At 39.4% G+C, this 21157-nt stretch overlaps 1 protein-coding gene across 1 annotated transcript in view; it reads left to right on the top strand.

The window, feature by feature from the left end:
* LOC124594906 (intraflagellar transport protein 140 homolog) overlaps window positions 1–21157 on the top strand; it is a 263104-nt gene that overhangs the window by 72352 nt on the left and 169595 nt on the right. Inside the window, exons 7-11 of the mRNA XM_047133380.1 lie at window positions 5618–5865; window positions 10580–10805; window positions 11696–11918; window positions 13783–13900; window positions 19512–19675. Coding sequence (XP_046989336.1) covers window positions 5618–5865; window positions 10580–10805; window positions 11696–11918; window positions 13783–13900; window positions 19512–19675 — 979 coding nt within the window. The remainder of the gene's footprint in view (window positions 1–5617; window positions 5866–10579; window positions 10806–11695; window positions 11919–13782; window positions 13901–19511; window positions 19676–21157) is intronic.

Here is a 21157-nt window from a genome sequence, read left to right as displayed (position 1 = left end):
CAAGCGCTTTCTGCTTAATATGTACAACCACATCTGGGCAGACGGCACGTTTCCCAGACACTGGCATGAAGCCACTGTCAGACCCATACCTAAGCCCAGTAAGGACAAATAACTTCCTTCTCGCCACTACCCCATCTCTCTCACCAGATGTGTTTGAAAGGTGATGGAACGTATGACTTACATCCAACTGTTATGGTGGCTCGAGTCTTGTAATTTACTGACCACTGCATGGTGTAGATTTCGAGCGCGCTGTTCTGCAGTTGACCATCTTGTCGCTTTGTCCACCCATGTCATGAATGGTTTTCTGCAGAAATCCCAGACTGTGGCCATGTTTTTAGATTTGGAGGAAGCCTACGACATCTGCTGAGGGCTGGTACCCTCTGTACTCTCTACATGTGGGACTTCCATGGCTGCCTGGCCCGTTTTCTTGAGGAATTTTTAAATGACCGAGTTTTCAAAGTACATATGGTTTCTGTGTTGTCAGACACCTGTATCCAGGAAAACAGTGTGCCTCAGGGTTCCGTCCTGAGCGTCAACCTCTTTGCTATCACCATTAACCCTATAATGGCCTGTCTCTTGCTGGGCATTTCTAGCTCCCATTTTGCTGACAATTTTACCATCTATTACAGTTGTTCACAGACTGTGTCATTGAGCCACGTCTTCAGTGATGTCTCGACTGTCTTTACTCAAGGAACATTAACAATGGCTTTCATTTTTCCACTGACAGAACCAGTGCAATTGGTTTCTGTCACCATATTTACATCTTGGGCCTGTTGCTCTTCCTTTCATTGAAACTATGAAATTCTTGGGGCTCCTGATTGATAGGAAATTCTCTTGGTCCTCGCACATGTCTTACCTGGCAGCCCACTATACGCAGTCCCTCAATACCCTACATGTCCTTAATGGTACTTCCTGGGGTGCAGATTGAAACACCCTCCTCCATTTGCACCAGTCCCTTGTCCATTCGAAACTAGACATGGGTGCTTTGTTTATGCGTCTGCACATCTGTCCCTCGTACACCGCCTCAGTACTATCCTCCATCGTGACCTCCGTTTGGCCACTGGCCCCTTTTGCACTAGCCCGGTTGAGAGTCTGTATGCAGAAGCTGCCGAACTACTGCTGTCCAGCCGTCATGACTTTCTCTTCAGCAGATATGCATGCCATTTGTCTGCCATGCATGGCCACCCCTCCTGTGCCTCCTTCTTTCATGATTCCTTTGATTGCCAGTACGGGGGTGCATCCCTCTTTTCTGTTACTCCCTGGAGTTCGCTTTCGGCTCTTACTCCAGCAGATTAACTTCACATTTCCTGCAGCTTTCGCAGTGGGTATTAACCCTTCATCACCTTGGCTTCATGCGGCAGACCGTTTTCACCTTAGCCTTCATTCGCTTCCTAAAGACAATACACCAGCCTCGTTCTATCACCTTCAGTTTTATGACCTTCACAGAGAATTTCGCAATTGTACCTTTGTGTATACTGATGGCTCACAGACTGACCATGGTGTTGAGTGTGCCTTCATCGTTCGCACCAACGTTTTTTGGTATCGGCTACTGGCACACTGCTTATTTACACCAGAGCTCTTCACCCTGTATCTGGCCATGGAGTACATCCAGCAACACAGGCTTTTCAGTTGTGTCGTCTCCTCACTCTCACTCAGTGCCCTTCAAAGCCTCTGTGTACTTTACTCCATCCATCCATTTGTGCAACAGGTCCAGTAAAGCTTTCACTTGCTCACCCTTGATCAAGCCACTGTGATGTTTTATGTGGGTTTCTGGTAATGCAAGTGTGACAGGAAACGAGGCTGCTAATGCTGCTGCCGAGGCTGCAGTCCTTGTACTTCAGCCCACTAGTTTTTACATTCTCTCTGATGATGCCGAACTACCATCTGTGTTGCCATCTGTCAGGAAGGGTGTCACTTTGGCATTACCACTGGTTGTCCCTTCATGGGAATAAGCTTTGGGTTATTAAACCTCTCCCAGCAGCTTGGACGACCTCCTCTCAGCCCTCCCACTACGAGGAGATCATTTTAACTAGGTTGTGTATTGGGCACTGCCTTTTTAGCCATCACCATTTGTTAAGTGGTGCTCCCACACCACATTGTGCACAGCTTTTAACAGTCTGCCATTTTCTGATGGAATGCCCTTTTTTTACTGTTTATGTTCCCATTTGGGTTTGCCGTCTGAATTATTGGCCGTTTTAGTGAACAATGCACGGGCTGTTGACCGTGTTTTATTTTTTATCCGTCTTGGCAATATGGCGAAGGCCATTTAATTTTTAGTTCTGGACCTCCATTTCTCTATGTGTATTTTATAGACCTTTCTTCCATCATTGGGGATTGACATGTTGTCACTTTTAACTCCTCTCTTTGTCTTCGTGTTCCACACACATGGGCATGTATGATCCTAGTTGTTTTTGTGCCCTAAAACAAAACAAAACAAAATGGAGGAGATATACGGAAGTCCTTACAATTTTTGTCAACTTATGTCTTTACTTACCCTTGACATCTCAAAATTTATCAAGGAAAAATGCTAAAACTTATCTGGAAATCAAGGAAATATCAGGGAATTTCACTTGAGGAAACTTGTGTCAGCCCTGGATAGTCAACTTCCAAAAATGGATACTAAAGTATTCAAGAATGATGATTTGCCATTAGAAGTCATATAAGGATGTGGATACTGCGATAATGAATACCAAGCAGGCATTTCAGCTGAAGGAAAATGTACATCCTTAAAAAGGACAGTCATAAAAGTTGCACAGACAAATACAATGAAGGTACCTGTGAAGAAACGTTAGATAACAAAAGGAATGCTTCACGTAACAAAAGAAGAAACAACATAAATGTTAGAAAAAGATAGAAATACATCAGTATAGAATGTAAGCAATGGGAAATGCGGGAGAACATAAGAGAATTGACTGAAGGTATAATGTGAAAACGTCAAAAAGAAAATGGTGATTGTAAGAACAGATTCTGTATATAGTTGTGTCAAAATATGTTTTGGTGAAATTAAAAGCTTTGTTGTTAACATTAAGAAGGAAAAATTACTTCACTTGTTTACATGGAGGAGAGAGAGGATAGGCAAACAAGTACATCATGAACCTTTAGGGAAACGTAATTATCTGATAATAAAATCAAAGAAGAAAAGGATGTTTATTTCGAAGATGTAGGGGATCCAGAGTTTGATAGATCTTTGGAAAGGTTTGTGATCAAACAAGAGAGACTCAGATCTTTGGATAATATCATGCTGAACATAACACTGGCAGATAAATGCAAGAGCTATCGCATGATCTGCTTAAGAGCTCATGAATCCAAGTTACTCACAGAATAATATACAGAAGAATGGAAAAGAAAACTGAGAATCTTTTAGATAACAGTCAATTGGACTTTAGGAAAGGTAAAGGCACCAGAGAAAAATAATTTGTTTTGCTGTTTTTGATGATGGAGCTAATACTTCAGAAAAATTAAGATGCCGTCATTGAACTTGTCAACTTAGTAAAAGCATTTAACAACCTAAAATGCTGCAAGGTGCTTGAAATTCTCAGAAAAATAGATACAAGCTGTAGGGAAAGATGGGTAATGTACAATAGTACACTAAGGTAGAGAAATCAAAATGAGTGGAAGACTTAGAGAGAATAGTTTGGTTTAAAAAGCATGTAAGACGGGGATGAATTCTTTTGCAAACCCTAGTCACCACTGCTGTGGAGGCTGAGATGCCATTGTTGTTATGATAAGCCGAATTTGTGAGTTCGTGAAATGGCTTCTGATGCAGTAAACCGCTAAGACAATTTCTCCTTGTCACTATTATACGGGGATGTCTTAGGGTCAGGTAACAGGACTGGAGAACAAAGGTTCTGCAGCACTCCAACAAATTGGTAACTAAGTCACACATAGGAGTCAAAAGGTTTACTTATCTTTGTGACTTGTTGAATAATGAAGCCTGCAACACTGCATGTAACATAAGACTAAAAAGTCCCTCAATGGCGAAGTGCAAATAATCGTAGGTAAACTTCACAGTACATAGAAAATGCAATTTACAACTGTCTGTTTACTTCTGAGAGTTCACGAAGCAATGTTCCCTGTCTAAGTCAGTACTGGATGAAGCTCTATAACCAAATGAGCGAGAGCTGCTCTTCTAACTTCCGAGTAGGCTTCTGTCTGTTGTTATCTGGTCAGTGGTCGATTGTACTTGGCTGGCAATTGGCTGAGGTGAAATTGATATCTTCATCCTCAGCACCACCTTTAGCGTTAGTGGAACCATTGCAAGTGACAAGTCTCTATGGCACTGGCACCAGCTCGTATCTTTGCACCTGTAGTGCTTTTGTCCTGGCTATTTCCTGTGTGGACGACACAGCAAAGTCTTTCCCCCATAATGTTCAACTTGTGCATCAAAAAAGCACTGATGGAAATAAAAGAAACATTGAGGTGCTGGCTTTTTTTCCATACAGATTAATTTCCTTGAAGGAAAAAGAGTAGATTTTATTCAATCAGTCCTTGTTTACTCAATTTAATTTGACATATATTTCTGTGGCAAAAATTGAACTTTACCTTTTCCATAGAAACACTAAACTAAACAGCTCTCAGATATTTCTGTATTGCTTCAGTAGAATAACCAGCTCATACAATAAACACAATACATACACACTTAAACTTATTTAAATCATATTTATGAGTATCTATGATATGATTCAGATGAAGAAAGTCTACCTTGCAGCTACTGAAAAGGACTAACTGGACTAGGTCATTAATCATAAAAAATTAACTGTAATCTCTTGTTTTTAAACCATCAGATAGCCCTTCATCAGAAAAAGAAGAAAACAGAAAATGAGGAATAATGGATAAGGTATACACGTGATTTTATGCCTTGCCCAGCAGAAGTCTTGGAAATTACTGAAAAGTAACAGCTGAAATTAAGAGTCAAGTCAAATGCAAGGAGATGTTGAGTTGCGGAAAGGCATTCGTTTATGAGTTGCATTTGCTTGAATGTGTGTGTGTGTGTTTGTGTTTGTGTGTGTGTGTGTGTATTTTGTGTAATTCAGAAGGCCTTTTGCTTGAAAACTTACTTGTTTCACAGTCTTTTTGTTGTGCCTGTCAGCGACTCAGCTTTATCCACTACATGGTGAGTAGCAGTCTGTCCTTTTCATAATATTTTCCATTGTTTAAACTGAATTTTTTCCCTCTCACCACTTCATCCCTGTAGACTCCCACAAGCAGCACTTTACCATCCTCCACCCTACCCTGCTATCTCTCCCCCTCTCCTCCCCAGACTCCTCCTTACCCCGACCACCCTGACTGTTTCCTCATCATGCACTGTTGCTCGCAATCTGGCCTCGGCAGCCAGAGACAGCTGTCATGTGTTTACGAGTTGCGTATTCGTGAGTGTGTGTATTGTGCTTTGTCTAATTCAGAGGAAGGCCTTTTGGCCGAAAACTTACTTGTTTAGAGGTCTTTTTTTTGTGCCTGTCTGCATTTCGACATCTCCACTTTATGGTGAGTAGTAATCAGTCCTTTTCATAATATCATCATTTTTCATACTAATCATTTATTTATATTTCATGTCATCAGCTGTAACTGTAATCTAATCTGCTTGCAATAAAGACAAAGCATGCACATTACAAAACAGTGCTGCTCTGTGCGGGGACATCTCTTGGACAAGTGCTGATGTGGCGACGCACTACTGCTGATGCTGGCAGTGGAGGGGCTACTGGCAGCTCTGGTGCAGATTCTGACAACTGGATATTACTGCGAGGATGTCAGCTGCATGGTTCCATCAAACAGCTTTCATGGGGTGGCACTTTGCTTGCTGCCAATACAATTACAACAGTGTTCATTTTGCGAGAACAGCGGTTGTGTGCAGCGTATACTGACACAGTGAGGTTTACTTTTATGTACAATGTTTTCATTCCTAATACTTTTCAATATCACAGTCAAAATTTGCTTTAACTTATTTTATGTATTGCTTTCCTGCTTTTGAACTTTAGGTTAGAAGAGTTTACATGGCAGTTGTCTTATTAAATGAATCACTACATACAGTACTTGTTACGTTACTTCTGAGTCCTTTATTGCCTGCACAACAAATTTCGAGAAGCATTCAATGGCATCAGAGCACAGTTTGTCCAACTCCATATTTGGAGTAAATGTAAAATCTGAACTAGCAGACACTTGAAGATAGATGCCAGCTGTCCTGCAAAAGACTATATAGAAAGTTTCAAGAACCAGGGAAAAAGAGTAGACTACAACCTTCTAGGTATTGCTTCTAAAGGAACATAGGTACTTTTTAAATTGATTAAGCTAATTACAGTGCACACAGAGACACTTGATCAATCTTGGAAGAAACCGCAATATGTAGTAATATAGGAAGTATTCTGTGCCATGCACTTCACAGTGGTTCACAGAGGATAGATGTAGATTTCTTGGCTTATTGTTGACACTCTGGCATGGCGGGGTTTGAGGATTCCGTGTGCAGGCTGCAAATTACTGTTCACCTACCTCAGGTCGTCTGCTCAATGTCCCTCCACTCGGCAAAGTAGATACTTTCAAGAGCATGTAAAAGCAGAGTTGATAAAAACACCATCTAATATCTACAATTACTGAGGCCGTGCAACTGTAATAATGAAATAAAATTCTGTAGAAAAACTGTCCTTAAAAAATTTATCGGGCGGTAAGAAAATGGATTGGCTTCTGGAAAATAATGTCCAAAATTTCCACACAAAAAGGTTTATTTTGTCCATCTAGCCAAAGAAACGGTACTATTCAGTCCACATCTAAACTATTGGCTATTTTCTTCATGTTCACAATTCGTACACTCATTTCACATGCACAGCAGCCAGAAATCTGTCCAAATCCGACCCGAGTTAAACAACGTTTCCACAGTCATTAATTCCACCACTAACATGAGTTATTACACTCAGTCCTGATGGTGGATTTCAAAAAAGAATTGCTCGCCAAAAATGCTCAGTGGGTGAATACTGAAACATTGCCATGCGGATACTATGCAGGCCAAACTTCACACTCAAATATCTGTCCAACTAAACATTTCTAGAACTTCCAAACTTCACAAAACTGTCCATAACTACATCAGCATTAGTCACAACACATATCAAACATGAGGAAGTCAATATTCCTTCATTTTACACATAATTAGAAACATCACATTTAACATTTCCTTCCGCGACTGAGGCTGGCGAGCGACTCCTTTCTTGTGGCCTCACTCCCAATATAACTATCAGGTAACCAGTGGGAACCATCTTAGTTCTGATTGGCAAACCATACTGACTGCCAATCAGAATGCTCACTCATGAGCATACTCGCACCAAAACTGGCCTGCACCAATCCTTACATACAGACACATTTACTTCTTTCTGACATACAAATATTAAAGTAATGTTTAATATCCTTTAGATACAGATAATACTCTTGCTGACTTTCTGGCTGCTCTGTTACAATAGCAATCACACCTAGACACACGTCATCAGCAAAGTGGACATACATCATCAGCAAAGTGGGTAATTTTGAAAAGTTTCTTGTATTACTCATTTCCTCTGAGTTGCCAAAAATCCTTTGGATGTGTGTGTACTGAAAGTATTATATCTTACATCATGCTGAACACTACAAGAATGCAAAGCTGTGTTTACAAAACTAGTTGTCATGACCGCTTTCAGTCAATATGTAACAGTATTATGAAAAGGAACGTTGCTACTCACCATACAGTGGAGATGCTAAGTCGCAGGTAGGCAGAACAAAGAGATTGTCACAAATAAAGCTTTTGGCCAGTAAGGCCTTTGACAACAATAGACGACAGACACACACACACGTACATACTCACGCAAACACAGCTCACACACATGACTGCAGTCTCAGGTAACTTAAACTGCACAGGTTTCAGTTGCCTGAGACTGCAGTCGTGTGTTGCATTTAATGAGTGAGTGTGTGTGTGTGTGTGTGTGTGTGTGTGTGTGTGTGTGCGCTGCCCATTGTTGATGAAGGCCTTACTAGCTGAAAGCTGTACTTGTGACAGTTTTTTTTGTTATTCCTATCTATCATCCAGCATCTCCACTATATGATGAGTAGCAACTTTCCTTTTCATAATGTTGTTACATTCGATCCTGGATTTTCCATTGCTTGATTTCAGTCAATATGCCTTTGACTGGTTCTGTTATGTAATGTAGGCCAAAGATATCTTGTGGCAAAGACATTTAAAAAATTCAATTAACAAAGTCACATTTTAATATTTACAGTTACTGTAGGGCAAGGAAAAAAATCAGCTGGCTTGTGAAAGATGATTTTAGATGTAGTCCCCTTATGATCAGTGAACTTTTTCCAACATTTTTCTGTTGAGTAGATTGTATTCATAAAATGTGATTCTGGCAAGCCTGCAAAATACTCACCTGCAAATGCCATAACGTTCATTACTGGACTTTCAATGTTTCCAGTTGCCAATCTATTCAGCTGTGGGAAAAGTTCGAAGTCAGAGGGTGCCAAATCTGGTTCTAAAAATACCTAGTTTTCTCAGTGTCAAATCACATTTGTGGGCAGGTGTTTGTTTATAATGAAAGATTTGGTTTGTTTTGGCAATCCACACCTCTTGTACAATTTTATTTTATGCATTTGGTCCAGAAAAGTTGCATAGTACGAGTGCTATCCACAAAGTACATTACGTTTTGGAATTAAAAATAAATAAAGTATTGGAAATTTTTTTTATTATATACAGATGAAAGTCACACTTAAATACTACTTTTCTACATAGTTGCCATTTAAATTAAGGCACTTATCGTAGCGATGGACGAGCTTGGAAATTCGTCATAAAATTCGGCCGCCTGCACCTTCAGTAACCCGGTAGAAATATGATTTTTGTGGATTTCCTGGAAAGAGGCACTACAATAAACTCTCAAAGGTATTGCCAAACTCTGCACAACCTCAGAAGAGCAATACAAAACAAGCGCAGGGGAAAGTTAGGCTCAAAGATCTTGCTGATTCACGATAACGCCCGGGCCCACACGGCAAATGCCACTCATGAAGTTCTCGAATCTTTTAAGTGGGAGTTGTTTCCTCATCTGCCGTACAGTCCCGACCTGGCACCGAGCGACTTCCACTTATTCCCAGCAATGAAGAAGTGGTTGGCTTTGCAGCGTTTTGATGGCGACGCACAGCTTCAAGAAGAGGTAACCACGTGGTTGAAGGCGCAGGCAGCCAAATTTTACAACAAAGGAATTTCCAAGCTCGTCCATCGCTACGATAAGTGCCTTAATTTAAATGGCAATTATGTAGAAAGGTAGTATTTAAGTGTGGCTTTCAGCTGTATATAATAAAAAAATTTCCAATACTTTATTATTTATTTTTAATTCCAAAACGTTATGTACTTTATGGATAGCCCTCGTATTTACCAGTTACTGTTTTAATCTTTGCAAGGCAATCAATAACAAGAATTATTTTTGTATCCCAGAAATAGAACCACTTACTGTTTTGATTGCTGCTTCATTTCTGATGTGGAACAGTGGGTACATCGCTCACCCACATAAAAAATCAGTGCAGAGAAGAAAGAGTTGCAGTATTCCAGTAATAGTCCAAAAATGAACGAGAATTTTACCTTTCCTCCTGATCAGTATTCAGTCAATAACTGTGGCTCCCATCTTACACAAAGCTTTACCATAGGTGACTCTTCCTGTAATCTAAAACCGTACACTTCGTGCTTATATGCTTATGGGGGTAGCTATTTCATACACCTTTAATTGCTAATTGTGATTTTGTATGGATGTTGAAAAAGTTTAGACTAGACAAAACCTAGAAAAATGATGTCTTTTGTTTCACGGTTATAGGAATATTTTACATATTTCTAGCATATAAGTTAATGCTGACCAAGTAATGTCTCTGTGTTTGTAGATGGTTTATAGTAAGTAGTGGTTTCAAATACTTTTGACAACCAACATCCATTGCATCAATTGCTACTCCCTTCAGTAATGTTACACCTTGGGTTATCTATTTATAATTTGTTTTTTATGGAATTATAATTACACTTCCATTGTCTTCCCTGACCACTTTTCCTCTCTTTCTCCTACTTTTCAACATTCTTCCAACTGTATTACTAATTTTTTCTCCTACTTTTGGCACCTCTAACCAGTCCTTTTCTCTGCATTTACCTTCTCTGCTGTCATTTGTATAATCTTTTACACATTCCAGGTGTTCTTTGCAAATCTGCTTCCACCATCTGACATGCAAAAATTGTACATCCAGATTTTTCATTCAGTGTGTTCTCCTCAACATACTGTTTCTACCAGTATGACGTGTATGACATTCTGCCTTACTGAGCTTCACAAAAATGTGAAAATACTCCTACATGCAAGCTAGCATTTTATCTCTGTCATACTTCTATAGGTGATCTGTAAGGTTCCTTTGATAATGAGGAAACACAAATAGTTCAGTTATACTTTAATAATGATAGTTACTCATATCACTTTGCATCAGCACAGTAAACATGTGTGGTATCTATGTATTATTAATTATTGTCAAATTGTATTTTAATTGTGATATTGATTATATTTTAACAATTGTTTCGTTGTATGTAATGTAAGGAATTTCCATATAACAGGTATCAGCAGTACAGATATCTCCAAATGTACTGCAAGTACAGACACTCCCACCTGCACCTATGCACTACATGGAACTGAAAGTTGATCTGCAAGTATCTGGTGTAGCTGTGTCATCACAACACATTGCTGCTTGGAGTGCACGAACACTTGCTGTTTACCAGTTGTTACCACCCAGTGAGGGTGCTACTTCTGTTACAGCTGCTAATATGGCTGCCAAGTCTGTTGGTGAGTATTGTTAAATGATATGTTAAGATTTTCATAAACAGTTTGCAGTTGCTGTAATTCTTCTTCCTTCCCTCATTGTAAATGTTTGAGTGACATGGTCAAACGTACCTTGGGAGATTTCTCAAATTGTAGTCATAATTTTTTCATGGCCCCATATAATTCAGAAACTGCTAGTGCTTATTTCCCCAAATATTTATCTTAATTACAGCTTTTATCATCACAGATATAGTAGTAAGATAAGTACTGAAAAGTTTCTTGGTGCATGGAAACCATTCTTCCAGGTGAAATGTATTCACAACTGAAATTACTACCCTACAAATAATTAAGTATAAATATATGCCACCTCATGTTGGTATGTGCGGGGCACATTTCTGAACTAATCTTTGAGTGAAATCACTAAGTAAGTTTCAGAATAGCAGTATAAGATTCCTTCCATAGAGAGAAGAAATATACTATGGTATTCCCACCAGCAGATTACATCATGCAGAACTTATGAAGAGGCTAAAAGATTCATCCAAGGCATAGATGTATGTTTGCATTCGAGCTGTGTAGAAAAATGTCAAAATAATCACAGACAAAATATTTACTCAGTTCTTGAAAATTCAGGAAAAACAGTACAAATTAAACCCAAGAAGAAGCACAGGAGCAACCTGTTTTATAATTCAAATTACCGGAAACTTCATTCAAAATAGAGCACTGACGGACATGCTATTGCAAACTACTTTATGCATTTGAAAGCAGAAGAATTGTTGCTTTTACTTTTCTTTTATGCTTTTACTCCCTACCTGTTCTGTAAGAAATTATAGAAATTTAATAAATCTTTTCTCATATGTATAATGAGATGACTAATTTTGAAATGTTGTGTTTTCTCACACTGGTATTATTTCCAGCAACATTTGCATGCGAAGTGGACACTTGTGTTTTGTATGAAGAAAATCTGGTGGTACTGTCAGTGGGTGCTAAACTGGACATCCGCACCTTACATGGCACTATAAAGCAAACCCTATCTCTTGGGGCAGCAGAAGGTCAGCCAATTGTCATGTCACTCTGTGGCTCCTTTCTGACTGTTGCTTCATCTCTAGGAATCGTGCGTCTCTGGAATTTGTCACACAGGTCTGTGGAGCTATGTATTAGAAGTTCTTTCACTTTCATCCGCAGTAATATCAGACGTATTAGAAAGATATAAGAGTAATCCAGGTATTTGTGTTAACATGCTGACACCTTATTTATATTTGAGCAGTTTAAGGGTGAAATTATGTCTCCTAATAAAAATAAATGCACTACATTTTATGCCACCAGTGTTATGCTAATATGTTGAATTTCACATTTGATTCAGAATACCTTAGAAAAAAAGAATTGAAAATAAAAATCAGTAACATGAAATTTCTCAACAGTACATTGAAAATTTTAAGAATAGGGGGACAGGGTTAATAAGTACAAGTGCACTACAAAAATGGTATGATATAATTGGAAAGGATTCAAGAATAAGGAATTTTGAACAAATTGCTATGTTGGATAACCATAAGAAGACACAGTTTATGATGTACAAAATATGATGACGCAAAGATATCTTATAAAAGGGAAAAGAAAGGGATCAGTTAAGAAGAAGTAGAATAATGGTGCATAATGAAAGTTTGTCCAACTTAACTGAGTCTCAATAATTATGACAGTCACTGCATGCAAAACATTTTTCAACTTAGTATGGAAGTTACTGTTCATAAATGTAGTTGTATGTCTTCATAGAATTACACTAACACAGCAATAAAAATTAGTTATGTAATTAATATTTTTGATTACAGGGCGTCTACTTAATGCAATATTTTGCGTTCATGTTTTAATGAAAATTTATGTGAAGTTTGTGATTTTGCATCACTGTGTCATTAAATATATTGTTACCATCTTCTTTGAGAGTAATAACACTTATGTGATGTCTTATAATTATAGCTGGAGTTATGTGCAGTACAAAGTTAAAAAAAAGAATACTTGCACACATGTTGAAAAGTTAATGGTAAAGATAAGAATGCAATGTACACATAATTTCATATAGAACTAAATCTCATAGTTCATCACCAACCGCTCCCACTCTCCCTCTCCCCCTTCCCACCCACCTACACACATAATGCGAAAAGGAGCAAGACAAGGAAGTTTTCTGACAGAATAGATCATCCTGTGTTCTATACCCTGTTGTTAGAATATTTTACTATTAGCCTGTGAAAATGACTGATTCGGCATACCTTCGGGAAATGTTGAACTAGGGAAAATGGTAATATGTTTTTATTATCCATCACAAAGGGTTGTCATTGTTTTTTAATGTTTTTCCCATTATTCATTGATATTGTCATTAATGGGCTATGTACATTTCATTGTTCATTTGAACAAACCTGATTCCTGTGTTTCTGTAATCCTTTAATGTTATAAAGAATTAGTTTAATTCTTTTGATGGTTATTATATTTTTAATTTTTATTTCCTAGATTCATTTTAAGGCTGTCTGATTTTGTTTTTGGACATCAGTAGATGTAATCAGTACCTAATTTTCTGTACACCACTTTAGGGTGCACAAATTTGCATTTCACTGTCTTAGTTTACTTACTTATATGCCTAACACTATGATGTAAGGATATTGACAGTAACTTGAGGAGGTTTGCATCAGGCTAGGAAGCATGCACAAATAACCTGAATGGTTAAGGTGACAGCTTGCAATAAGCAAGAAAGCCGAATTCGAGTCCTGATCCAGCACCAATGTTCATATGTAACAGTTGGCTAATACATCTATACCCATTGTAGATGAAGTCATGAAATTTATAACCAATGAATAATATTGGAATAACGTCTCAGTTTAGTTTTACAGCAGTATTGGTTGCAGTTCTTACAATAATTCCTATGTATTCTGATGCTACTGCCTAAAGAACTAGTGATGCAACAAGGAATTTGAAAATAACTACTCAGTTATTATAAACATTTTTGTCTGCATTCTAGAGAGGCTAAGCAGCATGGGCGTTCTCGAAACTTGGATGATGAGCTCCCCGACTTTGGTGAGGTCATGCTTGCTTGCAGTAACTGCACTGGCACACGGGTCTCCATCACTGTAGCTAGAGTAAGTCCTTCCTACCAAATAGATAGAAATTTTATCGGCCATTTAAGATTTATAAATTAAAGAAAAGACATTTGTATTACCTGTAACGTAGTGACTCAGATATAGACAGGGAAGTAGGGTGGATATATTTAAATAATTTAACACATTTTAATAAAGATATTTTCCGGTGGATCATTGTTTGCTGCAGACAGATCTGTTTGTTCCTGTAATGTGTAGAGATCTGTACTATATTACACCTCCCTTTGCTCATATGACAGGGAATTTCTGTTAGTTACAAAAACTGAATTTTAGAATCTAAAGCTATTGAAGCATCTGACTTTATTTATTAAGAAAATTAAAAAAATTGACAAATGATCACCATCTCTTTCTTTTTTGGGTGAGCAACTTTTGTTTGCCTTGCATGACCGTAACTCATAAAACTCTCATTTCCTGTTCTTTTGTTTCTTCACTTTTGGTAGTACTGTCTTTTAATCTAATTCCTTCTCATGGTACTGACGAAATACTTTTTGAAATCCTTCTTAAACCATTTCCATAATTCATCAAGCTCATAGATCTTGTCATGTTTATCTGCCAGCTAAATCTACATCTGCATCTAAATCTACATACATACTCCGCAATCCACCATACGGTGCATGGCGGAGTGTACCTCGTACCACAACTAGCATCTTCTCTCCCTATTCCGCTCCAAAACAGAATGAGGGAAAAATGACTGCACATATGCCTCTGTACGAGCACTAATCTCTCTTACCTTATCTTTGTGGCCTTTCCGCGAAATGTAAGTAGGCGGCAGTAAAATTGTACTGCAGTCAGCCTCAAATGCTAGTTCTTTAAATTTCCTCAGTAGCGATTCACGAAAAGAACGCCTCTTTTCCTCTAGGGACTCCCACCCGAGTTCCTGAAGCATTTCCGTAACACTCGCGTGATGATCAAACCTACCAGTAACAAATTTAGCAGCCCGCCTCTGAATTGCTTCTATGTCCTCCCTCAATCCGACCTGATAGGGATCCCAAATGCTTGAGCAGTACTCAAGAATAGGTCGTATTAGTGTTCTATAAGCGGTCTCCTTTACAGATGAATCACATCTTCCCAAAATTCTACCAATGAACCGAAGAGGACTATCCGCCTTCCCCACAACTGCCATTACATGCTTGCCCCACTTCATATCGCTCTGCAATGTTACGCCCCAATATTTAATCGACGTGACTGTGTCAAGCGCTACACTTCTAATGGAGTATTCAAACATCACAGGATTCTTTTTCCTATTCATCTGCATTAATTTACATTTATCTATATTTAGAGTTAGCTGTCATTCTTTACACCAATCACAAATCCTGTCCAAGTCATCTTGTATCCTCCTACAGTCACTCAGTGACGACATCTTCCCGTACATCACTGCATCATCAGCAAACAGCCACACATTGCTATCCACCCTATCCAAAAGATCATTTATGTAGATAGAAAACAACAGCAGACCTACCACATTTCCCTGGGGCACTCCGGATGATACCCTCACCTCCGATGAACACTCATCATCAAGGGCAATGTACCGGGTTCTATTACTGAAGAAGTCTTCAAGCCACTCTCATATTTGGGAACCAATCCCATATGCTCATACCTTAGATAGGAGTCTGCAATGGGGCACCGAGTCAAACGCTTTCCGGAAGTCAAGGAATATGGCATCCGTGTGATACCCTTCATCCAAGGTTCGCAAGATATCATGTGAAAAAAGGGTGAGTTGCGTTTTGCAGGAGCGATGCTTTCTAAAGCCATGCTGATCCATGGACAGCAACTTCTCTGTCTCAAGGAAATTCATTATATTTGAACTGAGAATATGTTCGAGAATCCTGCAACAAACCGATGTTATGGATATTGGTCTAAAATTTTGAGGATCTGTCCTTCTACCCTTCTTATATACAGGCCTCACCTGCGCTTTTTTTCAGTCGCTCGGGCCTTTATGTTGGGCAAGAGATTTGCGATAAATGCAAGCTAAGTAAGGAGCCAATGCAGTAGAGTACTCTGTGTAAAACCAAATTGGAATCCCATCAGGACCTGGCGATTTATTTATTTTCAACCCGTTCAGCTGCTTCACAAGCCCAGGGATGTCTGTCACTATGTCCTCCATACGGGAATCTGTACGAGGCTCACACGGTGGTATGTTTGTACGATCCTCCTGTGTGAAAGATTTCTCAAATGCTAAATTTAAAATTTCAGCTTTCGTTTTGCTGTCTTCCGTTGCCAGGCCAGACTGATCAGTGAGTGACTGGATGGAAGCCTTCAACCTGCTTACCGATTTTACGTAAGACCAGAATTTCCTTGGGTTTCCAGCAAGATCTTTTGCTAAGGTATGACGGTGGTAGTGGTTGAATGCTTTGCGCATCGCTCTTTTTACAGCAGCACAAATCTCTACTAACTTTTGCCTGTCATCATTCTCCCGATCTTCCTTGTACCACGAGTGCAACTGTGTTTGCTTCCTGAGCATTCTCCGAATTGCGCTGTTAAACCATGGTGGGTCTTTTGCGTCCATAACCCACTTCATTGGCACATACTTGTCCAATGCGTGATTTACAACGTGTTTAAAATGTTCCCATAATTCTTCCATGTCCATCGTACCGGAAGTAAATGAAGTCGATTCATTTACTAAGTGGGATGCTAACAACTGCTTATCTGCTCTTTCTAGTAAGAATACTCTCCTAGCCTTCTTGACCGACTTTTTAACTTTCGTAACCATAGTCATAATGACAACATCCTGATCACTAATCCCTGTCTCAACATTGACACCGTCAATGAGGTCTGGTCTGTTCATGGCTACCAGATCTAAAATATTTCCATTACGCATTGGCTGTCGATTTAGCTGCTCAAGACCGTTTTCGGATAATGTGTTCAAAAGTAATTCACATGACGGCTTGTCTATACCACCTGTAATGAATCCATACACATCCCAGTCTATACTAGGCACATTGAAGTCGCCTCCGATTAATATAGCATGATCCTGGTACTTCTGCGATACAGAGTGTAGACTCCCTATGAATGATTCTAGAACTGCCACAGTGGAACCTGGTGGCTGGTAATAACACCCAACAATTAACTTTATTTCTCCTAGCCCTGTTAAATGTGTCCAGATAACTTCACAATCACACTCTACTTCGACCTCAGTAGATAAAATATTTTTGTCAACTGCAATGAAGACACCATCTCCTAAGGTGTCTAATCTGTCTTTCCGATACACGTTCCAACCCTCACTAAATATTTCAGAACTTCCTATCTCAGGGTTCAGCCAGGTCTCAGTCCCGAGAATAATTTGCTTGCCACACGCTTCCTGGAGGGCAGTAAATTCAGGAACTTTATTCTGAACACTCTGAAAATTTACTGCTAATATCTTGATAGCTCAAGAGTCTTTACACTGAGCGCGTCCTGATTTCCCTGCCTGCATGTCGACTGGTGGGTGTTCCATCAGGTCACCTCGCACTACTGCCTAGCCTAAAAAAACCCCATCTGCACGCCACAAGCACCCTGCTACCCGAGTAACTGCTTCCTTTGTGTAGTGCACCCCTGACCTATCTAGGGGCGTCCTACAATTCCCCACCCAATAGCGCAAGTCTAGAAATCTGTAGCCAAGACTGTCACAGAGTCAACGAAGCCTCTGGTTGAGACCCTCCACTCGGCTCCAAACCAAAGGACCCCGATCCACTCTGGGAACAATGCTACAAATAGAGAGCTTTGCTTGCACCTCGCTGCGAGGCCAGCAGTCTTCACCAAATCCATCAGCCGCCTATACGAACTGAGGATTGCCTCAGAACCTAAGCGACAGGCATCATTGGTGCCGACGTGAGCAACTACTTGCAGACGACTGCACTCCGTACACTCGATAGCTGCAGGCAAGGCCGCCACCACATCTTGGATGAGCCCCCCCCGGCAGACGAACTGAGTGCACGTTGGAATTCTTTCTAGCCCTGTACACTATTTCCCTAAGGGGTTTTCTGTACGCTCGAGAGCCGCAGGCAAGGCCGCCTCCGCATCTTGGATGAGGCCCCCTGGCAGACAAACTGAGTGCATGTTGGAATTCTTTCTAGCCCTGTACACTATTTCCCTGAGGGGTTCCATCACCCGCCTAATGTTGGAGCTCCCAATAACCAGCAAGCCTTTGCCCCTGTGTGCCTGCTCGGGCCCTGCTGAAGGAGCAGCCAACTGCCCACTTACAGGATGAATGGGCGAGGCCAGCCAGACAGCCTCCACATTGACCCTAAATGTCACTTTATCTGTTAAAATCTTAAAACAGTTTTATGGAGAGCTACGGTAGCAGGCTGTTTCTGTTATTTGTGCTCCTTTGTTTCATCAAATCCTTCTTTAAAGTGATCACTACATTTTTCACATCTTCTGTCTTCTTTGTCCTGTGTCAACTTCTTGTTCGTTGAGCACTCCATCACCAGAATTGGTAAATGATAAAACTTGTTGCAGCTTTCTTACACACAAGTTATTTTTTCACTTCATTTTCACCTTTCTTCCCACTGTCTGTGGAAATGTTTTTCATATATATTTTTGGTGAGTTACAAGTGTAATTCCATACTTGGCCTCAAGTCATTTGGAAATACTTCAGATATACAGTATATCTTAGGAGCAAAATTATATTAGAAATAGTTTTTTTGTTACATTCCCAATTTCTTTGTGTTTTAGTAAATGTATGGCAGCAAGTATGGTTATACTAAATTCAAGTGTTGCTTTCGTATTGCATTGGATAAATGTAGGAACTGAAGGAATGTAGAGTGAGAAACTAACTTCAAAACTCACTGACCTCATCACTGCACAATTTCTTACATCACCACTCTGTCAAAAACATATAGAAACTTTGCTTTCTCAGGTCCAGTACCATTAGATAACCTATTAATAACCAATATTATGAAGTCTCAGGCAACTGAAACAACAGTCATGTGTGAGTTGAATGTGCATGAGTGTGTGTGTGTGTGTGTGTGTGTGTGTGTGTTGTCTATTGCTGACGAAGGCCTTAATGGCCAAAAGCTTTAATTGTGAGAGTCTGTTTGTTGTGCCTATCTGCAACTCAGCATCTCCAATATATGATGAGTAACAACTTTCCTTTTCAGAATATTGTTACATTACATCCTGGATTTTCTAAATTAATGACCATAGCTTTGAACGTGGGTTGTAGAGTATATTATTAAAAAACAGGTCTACATTCCCTTTTTTGTTTGTATATGATTATTATACAGTCCAGAAAATAAAGGTCCCCCCCCCCCCCTCTCTCTCTCTCTCTCTCTAAAATTCTATTCTCAGGCATAAGCTATAATTATCAAAAAAAGAATGTGCAAAAAAAAATGTTCAGTAATATGCTGACTGTACATCCCATAAATTTCTTTAACACCTGTTAAGTGACAGTAAGATTGAGGGAAATTGCTAACACAAATTTACTATAGTGTTCAAATGTAACGTGAGGTTTTTCCTCCTGTTACTGCTATATTTATTGTGTGAGTAAATTTCCTGTTTATCGCAGAGCATAAAATATGCACTAAGAAATACACTGCAGTCTGACTGTAACGGAGATGAATTTTGTGTATAGCATAGCATATTGCAATAATAATATTTTATATTACTGTTCCAGTCAAATTTCCAACCTGACCCTCGTTTGTATGTGTGGGACATGGAAGCCGACACACTTTCCTGTTATGATACAGATCTTGGTCGAATGGACAGTTTAGGCAGTAATGAAGAGCCTAACAGCCTTCCAGTGATGAGTGGTGATTCGGGAATTTGTGCTGAGATAAGGTGAGAAAAACAATATAAAATTAACTCTTAACAATACACAAAAATGTTCATCAAAACTAGGAAGGGAAACAGACTGCATGAGTAACTAACATTATTAATCAAAAATTTTGTTACAAATTTTATTCTTCATGAGCCGCTTGATATTAGACAAATAATTAACAAACAGAAATATTAAATTTGAAGAAGAGACAGAATTTGTTAGTGATGCAAATCTATAATTGCGCTGAAGAAACTTGTCAAAGTAATAGGCATCCCAGGCAGAAAATTAGGCACCACAGGGAGTATCACGTGTACTACACAGCAGGGAGTATCACGTGTACTACACAGTACAACCTCTAGCCTCGATAATGGCCTTAATTTGCCAAGGAAGAGAGTTCATAAGATTCTTCTCGTATAACATACCCAGCTTAAGCCAATCATTGATGATTAGATCTCATAAAGCTACCAAATTGTGAGAATGTTAATTGCTACATTTCACCTGCTGTTCAAAAAATCCCAAACATTATCTGTGACATTAAGAGCAGGTGTATTTGTGGGCCAATTAGGTGTGGCAGGGTACCCAAGTATTTGCCAAACCAGGAATTTAGCCCAGTGAACACAGGCGTTTTCAACTTGGAAGACGATAATGTCAATAGCGTACTCAGTGTGAAGATGTAGAAGAAAGGGTGACACTTTGTCGCAGAAAATGTTGAAATAAATATTCTCGTTGTGGGTGAAATGCCTCATTGTGGTATTAGTGCACTTGATGCCTTGCATCATTTGAAAAAGTGCAAAATTGTGACTCATGAGACCACAATACATGCCTCCAGTCAGCTGCTCTCCAATTTCAGTGTTTTTTTGTCCCATGGAAAATTTGCTGCTTTATGTGCCATTGTCACCAATGAACTTTTGCGAGGTACACAACTCCAAATGTCCTTTGCATGCAGTTCACTTCACGATGTTCACTCAGAAACTGGTTGAGATGGACCTGCATTTACTGAGAGCAGCAATTCCTATTGGGTTTCAAACCATTTGTCACTGAAATATGAGAAGCATCGCAGTTGTGGCGAGGTCATGATCTTATCCTCGGACCTTGAAAATCCAGGAGCAATTTTATGAAAGATGGCTCTCCTCCATACATTGCACAGCCACAGAAACAGCTCCTGCAAGGCATTTCAGAAATGCTAAAATTATCAACCTGGCCATCCAGATCATCTGGTCTTTTCTGCATGGCTTCTGACTTTGGGATTGTCTTAAAGATGTCGTATTCAGTGCTCCAATTACAAATGAAGATAAATTAAAGGCACACATTGCATAATACATTATGAACATGATCCTTGAGATACTCCAATCTGTTGTCAAACATATTGTTTCATGCTTTCAACTTTAGCAGAAAATGGTGAACATGTCTTGTGCCAAGCTCACATTAATTAGAAACCAATGCGTTTTGCTCTTTATGTGGTTATTGGCCCCAGGATGATTAAAAAGTAGTGTCATTTTGCT

The sequence above is a fragment of the Schistocerca americana genome, chromosome 2 (assembly GCF_021461395.2).
Source record: "Schistocerca americana isolate TAMUIC-IGC-003095 chromosome 2, iqSchAmer2.1, whole genome shotgun sequence".
In the NCBI taxonomy this organism is placed as follows: Eukaryota; Metazoa; Arthropoda; class Insecta; order Orthoptera; family Acrididae; genus Schistocerca; species Schistocerca americana.
Note: the sequence above shows the minus strand (reverse complement) of the source record. Positions and strands in the feature narration are given on the sequence as shown.